This window comes from Miscanthus floridulus, chromosome 14, assembly GCF_019320115.1.
Source record: "Miscanthus floridulus cultivar M001 chromosome 14, ASM1932011v1, whole genome shotgun sequence".
NCBI lineage: Eukaryota > Viridiplantae > Streptophyta > Magnoliopsida > Poales > Poaceae > Miscanthus > Miscanthus floridulus.
This window is the reverse complement of record NC_089593.1, coordinates 76,517,794-76,532,173: the sequence shown is the minus strand read 5'-3', so window position 1 is coordinate 76,532,173 and position 14,380 is coordinate 76,517,794. Positions and strand designations below refer to the sequence as shown.

General features: G+C 50.0%; 1 protein-coding gene across 1 annotated transcript; it reads left to right on the top strand.

Moving 5' to 3' along the window:
• Positions 1 to 9,452: 9,452 nt before the first annotated feature.
• On the top strand, positions 9,453 to 10,894 carry LOC136503792 (secreted RxLR effector protein 161-like). The gene is made up of 2 exons (XM_066498759.1): positions 9,453 to 9,992; positions 10,853 to 10,894. The coding sequence occupies exons 1-2, from the start codon at positions 9,453 to 9,455 to the stop codon at positions 10,892 to 10,894; spliced, it is 582 nt and encodes a 193-aa protein (XP_066354856.1).
• The last annotated feature ends 3,486 nt before the right edge of the window (positions 10,895 to 14,380 follow it).

Sequence of the window (14,380 nt, the reverse complement as noted above, 5' to 3'; positions counted from 1 at the left end):
CTTCTTGGACTCTGAACATATCAATAACATTGATCTCTGTTGTCTTTTCCTTGTTGTCTCTTAGACAGATTGACGGGGCCATAGCAGCCATCTGATTTGAACAGCTCCTGCTCTTAAATAAATCTGCAGCGCCAGTGTCCACGTTCTCCGAACAGGTGTGCTCCTCGACCGCTTTTCCTGCTATGCACAAGCAAATCCAGATGTGTTACCAAAAAAAAAAAAAAAACTCTAATCTCAGATACGTATCATCAAGTTGGCAAGTCAATGCTATTCTAAATCTTGGATGTGCTTGCGGGAAAGGGAAAAAGGTACGCGTATAATTGAAAATCTTCAAGAGCTTCTGCCAATCTTGGGTCTGGACAAAAACTTCTTCTCAGCCTCCATGTTAGATAGGTATAAACTGTTACTGCTCCTGGTCCGATAACACCTGGTGATGCCGTTGCAGCTCAAGAAGGCCGGCCCGTCAGGAAACGCAGGCCTAATACCCTGGTGAACGGCCCAATGTGGCAAGGCTAGTCGTAGTACTTAAGCAGGGGAGCTGTGAGCGGTGAAAGTTGTGAACATTTCGAACACGTCTTCGTCGCTATTCCTGCCTCCTCCTCCTTCCTCCCCAAGCCGACTCTGATTGCTAACAATTGATATCGAAGCACCGATCCTGCTATCCTCTGCTTGCTCCCTTCGTCCTGGATTCCTCTGCTTCCCACCTCCACTACACCCGTCTCCAGCGATCCTTAGGAGCCATGGATCCCCACCTCAAGCTTATCCTGGACGAGGTCCAGCAATCGAAGTTGGAGTTCGCCCGTCGATTCGATTCCCATGAGGAGCGCTGGAAGCGGCGCTTCGCCGACCTTGAGCACGATCGTACCACTCGCGCCGCCGCCGTGTACGCCCGCTTCGACAAGCTGGAGTCCGCCTACACCGCCCCACCGTCCGAGGATATCGTACGCCGTCTCGACGCCTTGGAGTCCGGCGTCGCCGCGCGCCTCACCAACCTCGAGCTCGTCTGCGCCTCCGACCCGATCAACGATGAGCGCGAGGCCCGTGTCGCCGCTCTGGAGGCCGCGACCAAGGACATCAATTCCTGGCGTCCCGAGGTCGAGGGCGTCGTCGACGATCTGCAGCTGAAGGTTCAGAAGGTGTCGATGCACTACGACCGCGCGGTGTTTGACTCTTCGTCCCACAGCCCGGGGTTCCTCATCGGCCCGTCGTCGACAGTTGCGCGCCCACCACCCATTGTTAGGCACGGCTCTGCATCTCTTCCACGGGATATTGGGTCTGGATCCTTCGCGGCTCCCACCCAATTCCCGGCCAATGATGCGCATAGTTCACCCTCACCCAGTTCGGTTTTCGACATGCCCAATCCTCGACCGCCACCTCTTCCTCCTCCGATAGCCATACCAAATCCTCGACCGCCTCCACCCCCTCCGTTTACCTTACCTGATCCTCAGCATCCTCCACCTGCCCCAAATCCAAACGCCTTGGGTCGTCTGCCTAAGTTGCCGTTCCCAACCTTCGATGGCGATGGCCCTCGTTTGTGGCGTACGCTGTGTGAGAAATATTTCGCTATGTATGCTGTTGAGGAGTCCATGTGGGTTCGGGTAGCTGAGATGCATCTCCAGGGTGCTACAAAATTGTGGTACCAATCGGTCGAGCCCCAGCTTGCTAATGCCACCTGGGCACAGTTCTGTCAGTTGGTTCGTGATCGTTTTGATCACGATCAACACGAGTTGCTGATGCGTCAAATTTTCCGTGCCAAACAAACTTCATCTGTGTCCGATTACATCACCAGTTTCACTACCCTGCTTGATCAGCTTTCAGCCTATAACAAGGCAGTCGATCCTGTCTTTTACACTACCCGTTTCATAGATGGCTTACGCCCCCAAAATTCGCGCTGTTCTTCTTGTGCAACGCCCCCAGAGTTTGGATACTGCTTGTACCTTGGCGTTATTGCAGGAGGAAGCCGGTGTTGGTGCTACCAAGGAGTCTTACCGATCCTCTTCTGTTCCGGCTTACAAGCCGAGTCTCAAGAATGCAATGCCTCTGCCTCCTCCACCAGCGGCAATGAAGATGCAGGCTGTGGTCCCTGCACCTGAACAGTCTGATGCAGAGTCCAAGCTATCGGCTCTGAAGGCATATCGCCATGCTATGGGGCTCTGTTTCAAGTGTGGCCTCAAGTGGTCCAAGGATCACAAGTGCTCTCAAGAAGTGTTGCATTCTGTTCAAGATATTTGGGAGTCATTCTCTGCAGTTGGTGCTCCTATGCTTGGTGAGGATAATTCTGCTCCTGAACAATTGCTTCTGGCAGTTTCTTCAGCTGTTACCTCTGGTGCTCCAACTTATAGTACTATTCAGTTTGTTGGTACTCTTGGGAATATTCCTGTTACCATTCTGTTGGACTCGGGCAGTACATCATCATTTATCAGCGAGTCCATAGTTATGCAGTTGAGCTCTCAGGTAGTTTTGCCTCACCAGATATCTGTCAGTGTGGCTGGGGGAGGGGTGCTTTCCACCAAAGGAATCTTACACAATGTGAACTGGAGTATTGATCATGTTTCATTTGTGTCTGATTTCAAGATTCTGCCACTAACACATTATGACATTATTTTGGGTATGGATTGGTTGGAAACATTCAGTCCCATGCAAGTTCATTGGAGGCATAAGTGGATTCAAATTCATTATAAGGGGTCATCTATTACTCTTCAGGGCATTCATTCTATGTATCCTGATAAATTGTTGTTGCAAGTATGCTGTGCTACTGTGGAGGTTACTGTACCAGATTTTTCAGGGCTTCCTTCTGAGTTACAGAATCTGCTGCAACATTATGCTCATTTGTTTGAACCTCCAGTGGGTCTCCTTCCTCAAAGAGCTTGCAATCATGTTATTCTACTATTGCCTGATTCCAAACATGTGGCAGTCAGACCCTACAGGTACCCACCAAAGATGAAGGATGAGTTGGAAAGACAGGTATCTGAGATGCTTGATCAGGGTATCATTCAGCCTAGTTCAAGCCTATTTTCTTCTCCTATGTTGTTGGTTCCAAAGAAGGATGGGTCTTATAGGTTTTGTGTTGATTTCAGACTACTTAATTCTATTACTGTCAAATCCAAGTTTCCAGTGCCCATCTTTGATCAGTTAATGGATGAGTTGGCTAATGCACAATGGTTTTCCACATTGGACCACAGAGCTGGTTTCCACCAGATTCTACTACAAGAAGGAGAAGAACCAAAGACTGCATTTCAGACTCATTTGGGCCATTATGTGTTTAAGGTTATGGCATTTGGTCTAACTGGAGCCCCAGGAACTTTTTAGGGAGCCATGAACCTAACTCTAGGTCCTGGGCTCAGGAAGTTTGTATTAGTCTTTTTTTATGACATTCTGGTTTACAGCAGAACCTATGAAGAGCATTTGTTTCACTTGGCTCAGGTGTTTCAGTGGCTTACAAGGGATCAGTGGAAGCTTAAGTTCACCAAGTGTAAGTTTGCTCAGCAATCAATTGCATATTTGGGTCACATTATCAGTGCATCTGGTGTGTCTACAGACCCTGCAAAGATCAAAGCTATTCAGGAGTGGCCAGTTCTTAAGACTGTAAAGGAACTCAGAGGCTTCCTAGGGCTGGCAGATTACTATAGAAAGTTTGTGAAGCATTTTGGAATCATTACTAAGCCCTTAACTGATCTGCTCTGTAAGGATGTGCAGTTTTCTTGGGGATCTATTCATTCTGATGCCTTCAAGTTGTTGAAAGATGCCTTGACTTCAGCACCTTGTTTAGCCCTGCCTGATTTTGACAAACCTTTTCACAATGAAATCGATTCTTGTGCAGTTGGGGTTGGGGCTGTGTTGCTACAAGAAGGGCACCCCTTGGCCTTTATTAGCAGAGCTCTAGGCCCAAAGAACCAAGGGTTATCAACTTATGAAAAAGGAATACCTGGCAATAGTAGTTGCTGTTGATCAGTGGCGCCCTTATTTTATGCAGAATGAATTCTATATTCACACAGACCAGAAAAGCCTTATTCATCTCAATGATTGAGGCTCCATACTCCTTGGCAGCAGAAATTGTTCACTAAGTTGCTAGGGTTGCATTATAAGTTGATTTACAAAAAAGGAGTTGAAAACAGTGTGGCAGATGCATTATCTCGGTGCCCATCTACTGATCAACTGCTTGTTGTATCTGAGGTAATTCCAAACTGGTTACAGGATATTTGTGCTGCTTATGACCAGGACTCCACTGCTATGACCTTGTTGAACAAGTTGGTCGTGGCTGGCAAAATTCTGATACTCATTTCTCCCTACATAATGGAGTTATTAAATATGATGGCAGGATTTGGCTTCGTCATTCTGTACCACTGCAAAAGAGAGTGTTCCTGGCATTGCATGCTAGCTCCCTGGGAGGTCATTCTGGAGCACCTGCTACATTCTACAGGATTCGGCAGTTGTTCTAGTGGCAGACTATGAAAAAGGATATAGATGCTTGGGTCAGAGACTGCATCACTTGCCAACAGGCCAAACCTGACAGGAGCAAAAGTTCAGGGCTGCTCCAACCTTTATTGCATTGAAGCATCCTTTCTCTGCTCAGACAGTGGCTAAACTGTTTCTGGATCAGGTCTATCGCCTTCATGGTATGCCAATAGCCATAGTCTCTGATCGAGACCGGATACTCACAAGCACCTTTTGGCAATCATTGTTCAAGCTGGCTGGGACTAAATTGCGCTTGAGTACTGCATATCATCCACAGACGGATGGACAAACCGAGCACTTGAACCAATGTATGGAGACTTACCTTCGGTGTTTTGTGCATGCCTGTCCTGCTAAATGGATCAATTGGTTGCCTCTCGCCGAATTCTGGTACAACTCAACTTTTCATTCAGCTCTGGGCCGCACCCCATTCGAAGTCTTGTATGGATACACTCCTCGTCAGTTGGGACTGTCTGCTGAAGCAATAGGTGCCTCTGTTCCTCACCTTGACGATTGGCTTTCAGAGTGAGCATTGATGCAAGACCTGGTTCACCACCATTTGAATCGTGCCCAGCAGGGTATGAAAAGGCAGGCTGATAAGCATCGGTCCGAGCGGCAATTTGTAGGAGGTGACTGTGTATTCCTCAAGCTCCAACCCTATGTGTAGTCCTCTTTGGCTCGCCGAGCACACCAGAAGTTGGCTTTCAAATTCTTTGGCCCTTACTAGATTGAAGCCAAGATTGGTGCTGTAGCATACAGGCTCAAGTTTGTTAGATAATACAACTGCATCCCTGTGTGAACACCCATCAGGGGAAGGCGGCGCCGTAAAGGCTCCCTGCTGTGGTACTGTAGCTGTTGCAGGGGCAGACGCCGAACGGCTCACCTGCTGTACTGTAGCCACATGCAGGGGCAGGCGCCAGAGTCAACTCTGTTATGTTATCTAGTCATTGTAGCAGCATGGCAGCTGTACTAGGACTAGATGGATATAGTTGTATATATAGTTTGCCACTACAACTTAGTAAAGTAGTGAGTTCAGATTTGCCATCTCCTATACAAGGCTCCGGCCAACGCTGGGGTCTCTACTATGTGTGTATGCTCTGTTCTCCCTCCCTTCTTCTACCTCTAGCCGTAGTGTGTGGTCGGACAACGTCTCTCGTGGTCGGCCGTGCTTGGCAAGGCCGGTGAGTGGTCGACTCACCTGAGCCGGTGATCCTGTGGTCTAACAAGTGGTATTGAAGCCATACAAGCGCCGTCGCCGGACTAACCGCTGGCGATGACAAACGGTTCAGAAATGGGTGACAGCAGTGACACTGCTGTGGCTGCCCAGCCACGACAGGAGGTCGTTGTTCGCACGGTGCGGGAGGTCAGCGACACCAGTTGGCCGACGTTGACTGGCACCAACTATGGAGAGTGGTCGGTGACCATGAAGGTCAAGCTCAGAGCCCGACGGCTCTGGAATGCTGTTGACAAGGGCACCAAAAATAAAGAAGATGACATGTCAGCGTTGGAGGTTATCCTCGCTGCTGTACCGATGGAATACAGGGAGCCATTGGGAGCAAAAAGCTCTACTAAGGAGGCGTGGGAGGCTATTACGGCGATGCGCATCGGTTCCGACCGCGCAAAGAAGACGACGGCCCAGCTTCTGAAGCAGGAGTACGCCAACCTCAAGTTCAAGGATGGTGAAATGGTGAAGTATTTTTCCCTCCGCCTGCAGACACTCATCAGCAAGCTGAAGAGCCACGGCATCACCATCGACGAAGAGGAGACGGTCTCCAAGTACCTCCACTCCATACTGGTAAAGTACATCCAGATCGCTCTCTCCATAGAGACAATGCTGGACTTGTCCACCCTCACCATTAAGGATGTGACAAGCCGTCTGTGGGTGGTGGACGAGCGCCTGGAACAGACGACAGCAACGAAGGACAGCGGCAAACTACTGCTGACAGAGGAGGAGTGGGTCGCTCGGAGGAACTCTGGGATAGCCTCCTCCAGCCATGGTGGCGATGGCAAGCGCCGTGGCAAGGCTTCTTCAGAGAGGAAGAAGTAGGTCGACCCCAACGTCTGCCGGTGCTACGGGAAGATGGGCCATTGGGCACGGGAGTGCCCAAATCGCAAGCAGGAGAAGAAGGCTGAAGCTCATCTGGCGCAAGCTGATGATGAGGATGAGGCCACTATCCTGATGGCGACGTTCTGTGCACTGCACGACGTCGAAGCCGAGGAGAAGGAAGAGGGGACAGTAGTGGAAGGACCTGGGAAGGCCCTAAAGGCTGTCGACCTTGATGAACAGCGCGCCCAAGTCCTCCTCGGACGAGTGGACAGCGACCAGGAGCAGCGGTGGTACCTAGACTCTAGTGCCAGCAACCACATGATGGGCTCCAAGGAAGCCTTCTCCGAGCTCGACGATGATGTCACCGGTACGGTGAAGTTTGGTGATGGCTCAAGGGTGGCTATCTGAGGGCGCGGCACCATCATCTTCAGGTGCCATAATGGGGAGCATCGCGCGCTAACGGATGTATATTACATCCCGTAGCTACGTTCCAGCATCATCAGCATTGGCCAGCTGGATGAGCGTGGGAGCGAGGTTCTGATCAAGGACGGAGTCCTTAGGATCAGGGACTGGGAACAATGACTTCTTGCCAAGGTGAAGAGGTCCCAGAACTGGTTGTACCTACTCGACCTAAAGGTTGAGCAGTCGGTGTGCCTGGTGGCAAGGCACACCGAGGAGCCGTGGCTGTGGCATGCTCGGTTCGGACATCTCAGCTTCGACGCGCTTGGTCGGCTGGAGAAGATGGTTCGAGGGCTACCCCACATCGAGCACGGAGGCGAGCTGTGTGACAGCTGCCTGGCTAGGAAGCAGAGGAGGCTACTGTTCCCAAAGGCGGCCAAGTATCGCGCGTCGGACGCTCTCAAGCTCGTCCACGGTGACCTCTACGGGCCGATCATGCCAGCCACAAACGGTGGTCGACGGTACTTCCTCCTGCTCGTGGATGATTGCAGTCACTACATGTGGCTACAACACCTGACTAGCAAGGACGAAGCGGCGGTGGTGATCAAGAAGTTCAAGATGCGCACGGAGGCCGAGAGCGGCAAGAAGCTCCACGTGCTGAGGACTGATCGGGGCGGCAAATTCACTTCGATAGAGTTCGCTACGTACTGCGCGGATCAGGGTGTGGTGCGACACCACACCGCACTGTACTCGCCATAATAGAATGGTGTGGTGGAGCGGCGGAACTAGACGGTGGTCGGCATGGCTCGATCCATGATGAAGGCCAAGGGAATGCCGATAAGATTCTGGGGTGAGGCGGTTACCACGGCGGTGTTCATCCTCAACCGCGCTCCCACAACGGCCCTGAAGGGCAAGACGCCGTTCGAAGCTTGGTATGGGAGGAAGCCGAGTGTGTCCTTCCTCCGGACATTCGGCTGCATCGGCCATGTCAGGAAGACGAAGCCGATCCTCACCAAGCTAGAGGATAGGAGCACACCGATGGTGTTCCTAGGCTATGTGGAGGGTACCAAGGCATACCGGCTCTACGACCCACACGGAGGCAAGGTGCTTGTCTCGTGCGACATCGTGTTCGACAAGAAGGCAGCTTGGGACTAGAATAGTCCAAGCATGGGGGAAGCTGGCGGCTTCACCAGCACCTTCGTCGTTGAGCACTTAGTCATCCATGGTGGTGGAGACGCTGGGGAAGAGGTGCCGAGCACTCCGGGAGGGGTGCCGAGCACTCCAGCAACAGAGCCGAGCACTCCTGGGGCAGTGACGAGCACTTCGGGAGGGATGTCGAGCACTCCTGGAGGGATGCCGAGCACGCTAGGAGTGGTGCCGGGAGGTCCTATAGTGGTGGCGACCACTCCAGGACGGGTGCCGAGCACTCCCGTAACAGAGCCAAGAGGTCTTGCAGTGGTGTCGACCACTCCAAGACTAAGGCTGAGCACTCTAGGAGTAGTGCCGTCCGGGGTGCCGAGCACTACATCCGGGGTGCCGATCACTCTAGGTGTTGTGCCGAGCACTCCAGCGGAACAGAGAACTCCATCGACACCGATTGAGTTCACCTCACCTCCAAGTGACATCACTGAGTTCGTGGATGCCTTCCACGAAGGTGAGGAGGTGCGGTTCCGTAGGCTGGACGACATCGTCGGTGGCACAGGGCCCTTAGGCCTGGCGGGTAGGCTACTCGATGACCCTGAGCTGCTTCTTGTCAGTGTTGAGGAACCACCCACGTTCGCGCTGGCCGAGCATGATGGAAACTGGCGATGGACGATGCTGGAGGAGATGAAGGGGATCGAGGAAAACGAGACTTGGCAGCTCGTCGATCCACCTCTAGGATGTCGTCTGATCAGCCTAAAGTGGGTGTTCAAAGTAAAGCAGGACGAGCACGGCGCCATTGTCAAGCACAAGGCGCGACTCGTGGCCCGAGGCTTTGTACAGCGCGAGGGCATCAACTTCGAGGAAGCCTTTGCACCGGTAGCACGCATGGAGTCCGTCCGTTTGCTACTAGCTTTGGCAGCAGCAAAGGACTAGCGCGTCCATCACCTAGATATAAAATCGGCCTTCCTAAATGGCGAGCTAGCGGAGACGGTCTTCGTCAGGCAACCACCGAGTTTCGCCGTCAAGGGAGCAGAGCACAGGGTGCTCCGACTGCGCAAGGCGCTCTACAGGCTGCGATAGTCCCCATGAGCGTGGAACACCAAGCTTGATGCCACGCTAGGCAAGCTTGGGTTCTAGTGGTGCGCAACCGAGCACGCGCTCTACACACGACAACGGGGGAAGGAGGAGCTCGTTGTCGGCGTGTATGTGGATGATTTGATCATCACTGGCGCGCGTGCGGAGGACATCAACAGCTTCAAGCGTGAGGTGGCGGCTCATTTTTGAATGAGCGATCTCGGCGTGCTCTCCTACTACCTCGGAGGAGGAGGCACTCACGCTCGGTCAGAGCGCGTACGCCTCAAAGCTGTTGGAGCAGAGCGGCATGGCTGAGTGCAAGCCATGCGTGACTCCGATGGAGGAGCGGCTGAAGCTAACGAAGGCCAGCACCGCGGCAAAGGTGGATGCAACACTCTACCGGAGTATCATTGGCGGTCTACGCTACCAAATCCACATGAGGCCAGACATTGCGTTCATCGTGGGCTATGTCAGTCGTTTCATGGAGGATCCCAGAGAGGATTACTGGGCTGCAGTAAAGCGGCTACTACGCTACATCAAGGGGACGGTGGATCAATGGATCGTCTTCCCCAAGACCGGCGAAAGTAGGTTGCAGCTCACTGTGTTCAGCGATGCAGACATGGCGGGGGACATTGACGGACGACGGAGCACCTCTGGCGTGCTCTTCTTCCTCGGGTCTTCTCCAATATCATGGCTGTCGTTGAAACAGAAGGTGGTGGCGCTATCTACATGTGAGGCAGAGTACGTAGAGGTGGCCACAGCGGCGTGCCAAGTTGTGTGGCTGTGCCGGCTACTGGGCGAGCTGACTAGCGTAGAAGCTCACCCACCAGCACTGATGGTGGACAACCAGCCCGCCATCGCCCTCGCGAAGAATCCGGTTCTCCATGAACGGAGCAAGCACATCGACGTGAAGTTCCACTTCCTCAGGGACTGTGTTGATGGAGGGTAGATCGTCATCGAGTTCATCGAAACTGGTCGACAACTCGTGGACGTCCTCACCAAGCCGCTCGGCCGTCTTCGACTCACAGAGCTGAAGAAGATGATCGGCATGGAAGGGGTTGTAGGGTTAGCAGCAGGATTAGGGGAAGATTGTTAGATAATACTGTTGCATCCCTATGTGAACACCCAGCAGGGGGAGGCAGCGCCATAAAGGCCCCCTGCTGTGGGACTGTAGCTGCTGCAGGGGCAAGCGCCGAATGGCTCACCTGCCGTACTATAGCACATGCAGGGGCAGGCGCCAGAGTCAACCCTACTGTGTTATCTAGTCACTATAGCATCATGGTAGCTGTACTAGGACTAGATGGATAGAGTTGTATATATACCAATTTTACACTATGAGTCGTGATTTACCCTTTTGCCCGAGGTGATCAGCCTCTTGACCCACTACCAAGGAAGGTCAGCGGGGTTCACTATGAAGCCTTTCAAAGATTTGTCTAACAAATTAGGGCCATGAGATTCACTTGGCAAACAGATTTAGAGCCCCCCTTCTCGACGGCATAATGACGCGCAGCCTATACACAAGGGGATAGAGGCCGCACTATACCCGATTCGTCAAGCCATTCTTATGCCAATAAAGGTAAATACTAACAAGCTAGAAAAGGTCCTCATACTGAGCTAAAGCCAGAGCCATATCTATTATGGTTATGGACTTATGCAAAGCACAAGACGATGCACCTGTGCTGTCTGAAGTCTGGATTTGTTTATGTTCTGCACTTTTTTTGACTACCTAAACTGCAGAATTTGGAAAAGTGTTCTATAAGAAAGTTGTGGAGGATTTGATAAGCTTTCCAACGGTATAAGCTATAACTTTATTGGATTAACGGAATGGGAGTTACAGCTGTTTTACTGTGCTATTGTTTTTCTACTCGTGAGGAATTCCAGATTTCTTGTTCTTGTCCATACACGAGAGTATCATTGGGGTGTCAGAACGTCTTGATACTCGTTAGCTCATCTAGTAGAAGGTGCAAGCTACCTTTTTTTGTGTGTCCCCTAGTTGATCTATTCTAAAGGGGGTAGCCAAAGTGAAGGTGGTTTTGTATATTCTAGCTCTCACTGGGAAGGAATCCTGCCAATTCTAATCCACCGCCATCAAATCCCCATCTATAGAGCAAGCTTTGATGACACAAACTCAGTTATTACAGATTATTGCTCAAAGAGTGTTGAACAACCCACACAAGCGCCACCTATTGGCAAGCGTGTTGAATCTAAGAAGGGTCCAAATGCTTAAGGTGCCATATGAAGTTCAGTTATGCTCTCTAGCTCTCACTTGGAAGAATCGGTTAATCTGGTAAGAAGGGTGGTACCCAGAGGATGTATATCGCTTAAGGGTTTCATCATCCAGAGTAAGTATCCTTTTCTCAGTTGATAAATTATTGGATCATCTATGAGGAATGGATGCATTCGTCAATATGGCTCTACAATTCGAGCTATCCTCAGCTAGGAGTCCAATCTTCAACATACCTAGGACAAGTAGGCGTTGATGACATAGGAATGAGATATCTAATGACTACAGATGGTTCTATAGAGTCTCATGAAATCCCAATGACATGTTAAGCATAACAAGAAGGTTTGGATTGAAGAAAGTTAATGATGTGATAGGAACCCACTCAAGGATGTGAGAGAAACTCAGAGTTTCAATGAGGTTTGGTTAGAGGTTCAAGGAAGGTTTATCCAAAGATCATCAATTATTGGTTGAGCTACCAGGGAAGCTTTTAAGTTAGTTTGGATCAAGAGGCCTCAGCTAAATGTTTGAAGGAGTCCAAGAAGAGGTTGAAGTAAAATCTATGTATTAGCTTTGCCAGATCAGGACAAGAGCTTTATATCCACTAGGATGCACCCTATCAAGGTGTGGGATGTGTTCTTATGCAAGAAGAAAAAGTATAGGTTTATGCAAGAAAATATGAGAAGAAAAGTAGTGGCTTGTTCATTAAGTCAACTAAGGAAGCATGAGTTGAATTACCTAACATGTTATCTGGAGTTATCCATTGTGAAGCATGGAAGTACTATCTTTTTGGAAGTAAAAGTGACATCTTAGAGGATCACAAGAATCTACAGGACATCTTCACTAAGATGGTTTTGAGCTTGTGATATCCTCGTTGGAATGAAATTGATTATGACTTGGAAAAGTGCTATCACTTCCAGGAGCAAAGTCATGGCCGATGCCCTTAGCAACAGAGAATTGTGCTAAGAAGGCTCGGGTGACACCAAGTACTAAGAATTGTATTCCAAGTTCGAGCAACTTAACCAGAATCCTTAATGTTTTGAAGATTGGTAGTGGAATCCCTTTCTGACCATGGGATTTGTCAGGCTTCATTGGAAGGTGGATATTTTAAGAAAAAGAATTGATATTGTGGACTAAAAAGGAAGGGTGGCCTAGTGATTGGAGTTACCAGAGTATTGTTTGAAGTACCTATCAAAATCTTGGGATCAGTTTGGCAAGTTACCAGGAGTAAGGTCAACTGGTATGCAAAGTAAAGTGGAATCCTTATCAAGAAGATGGAACTGCATGATGGAACTACCCGAGGGAGTAAAGCAGAATGCAAAGATGAAGTATCCCTATCTCCTAGCCGACGTCTTCTGAATCTCAGGGACGAGATTCATCTTAAGGGGGGTAGAATTATCACAACCTAAAATTTGCTACTTTGGGAATGTAGTAAAATCGATTTAATTACGAATTTTTATGCACATGAAATATAGAAAAAAAAATATTTTTTCATTATATTAAAATTCATCATAAGGACTAGCAACATGGATGAGCATACATGTCGGTGCATTTGATTTATTGTAGTGAGTGGTTGATTCCAAAATTCAAAATGAATTTAAAATGGTTTTGAAAATGAATTTGAAAATGGCTTTGAAATAAAATAAAAGAAAAATAAAAGAGAATTTGAAAAATTAAAAAGGGTTTCAAAAGTTTGCAAAAGTTCAGTTTTGGAAACCTCCCAAAAGTGCGCATTTTGAAAAGTATGTTTGAAACAATGTTTGAATTTGTTTTGGTTTACATTTGAATTTGAGAAATAGAACAAGATTTGGAAATTGGAAAAAAAAATTCCTTTCTCCTCAATCTGGCCCTCCTCTCTGCTAGCCCGGCCTACCTATCCTCCCTCTCATTCCCTGCTTGGGCCGCTCGCCTCGGCCTACTGGCATAGGCCGCAGCCGGCCTGTCTCCAGATTTGTTTGGCCCACTCGTCCTCGCACGGCCGGTAGCCCACCTCCCTTTCCTCTCTTAGGCCGGCCCAGGCATAGCTCAGCCCACAGCCGCTTGGCCGCGCAGTGCCTCTTGCTCCCTCTCTCTGCCACCCTAGCCCCACCTTCTATCTCACCAATAGCCTGGACCCACTGGTCAGCTTCGTCTCCCACCTCGCGTAGCCGACCCAGACTCCACCGTTGTGTCGTTCTCTGCCCCGTCTTCATCTTGGAGTACGCCTCAAGCCACGCCGAGCCCTCTTAAATAGCGCCCCACACGTCGCACCACCTCCCTCATACCCTAGAGCCCATAGCCGCCTCGCTCTAGCTTCACCACACACTGCAACCCTAGCACTACTTTCCGTCGCCACTGCGCCATCGTTCCAAGGCTCTCTGTCGTCAACTAGATGCCTTCCGAGCTTCACGTAAAGGTAAGGAACCTGTAGGTACTATCCTCGATCCCTCTTTCGCTGTCTGTTGTCTTTGCGACATCGCCGTAGCCTCGCCATCGAACCCGAGTCGCTAGACCACGCGTACCGCCATCACCGTCCCTCCCCTGCTTTAACCGGTACCCTAGTTGGATCCGCCCTTGTTCCCCTCTACCTCCCAGTGAACTCCGTTGAAGCAATAGAGCCCCGTAGGGTCTTTCCGAGCTTCACCGACGGAGATCGACCATGGAACCGTTGTCGAGGTCACTGTTCTGGCCGACGATATCCCTCTCCCCCTTCTCTGTCTAATCAGAGCCATCCAAGTCAGATCCAACGGCCGACAGATCCCGTTACCCCTTCGCCATGGTCTTTTGTAGAAAACCCCCTCCATCTTTTTAAGTATAAACCCATCGTCCCTGGTTTCTTCCAAAAGGATCCCTGCTTTTTCTTTAAATAGTGCCCGTAGTCCTCGACCAGATTTAAAGATCGGATTTTATTTATTTTAATTCGAAAATCAAGTTCCATCTATTTACAAAATTGCCACTATCTTCATTAGGCCATATCTTCTCCGTTTTAACTCTGATTTGATCCGTTCAAGTTGCGTTAGGTTCATAACGACATGATCTACATGTTAGTAACATTGTTTATCATG

Coding starts and splice junctions, on each gene's coding strand:
- LOC136503792 (XM_066498759.1), top strand. CDS start 9,453: ATGGAGGAGCGGCTGAAGCTAACGAAGGCCAGCACCGCGGCAAAGGTG. Junction 9,993..10,852: donor TCGCCCTCGCGAAGAATCCG/GTTCTCCATGAA, acceptor CCTAAACTGCAG/AATTTGGAAAAGTGTTCTAT.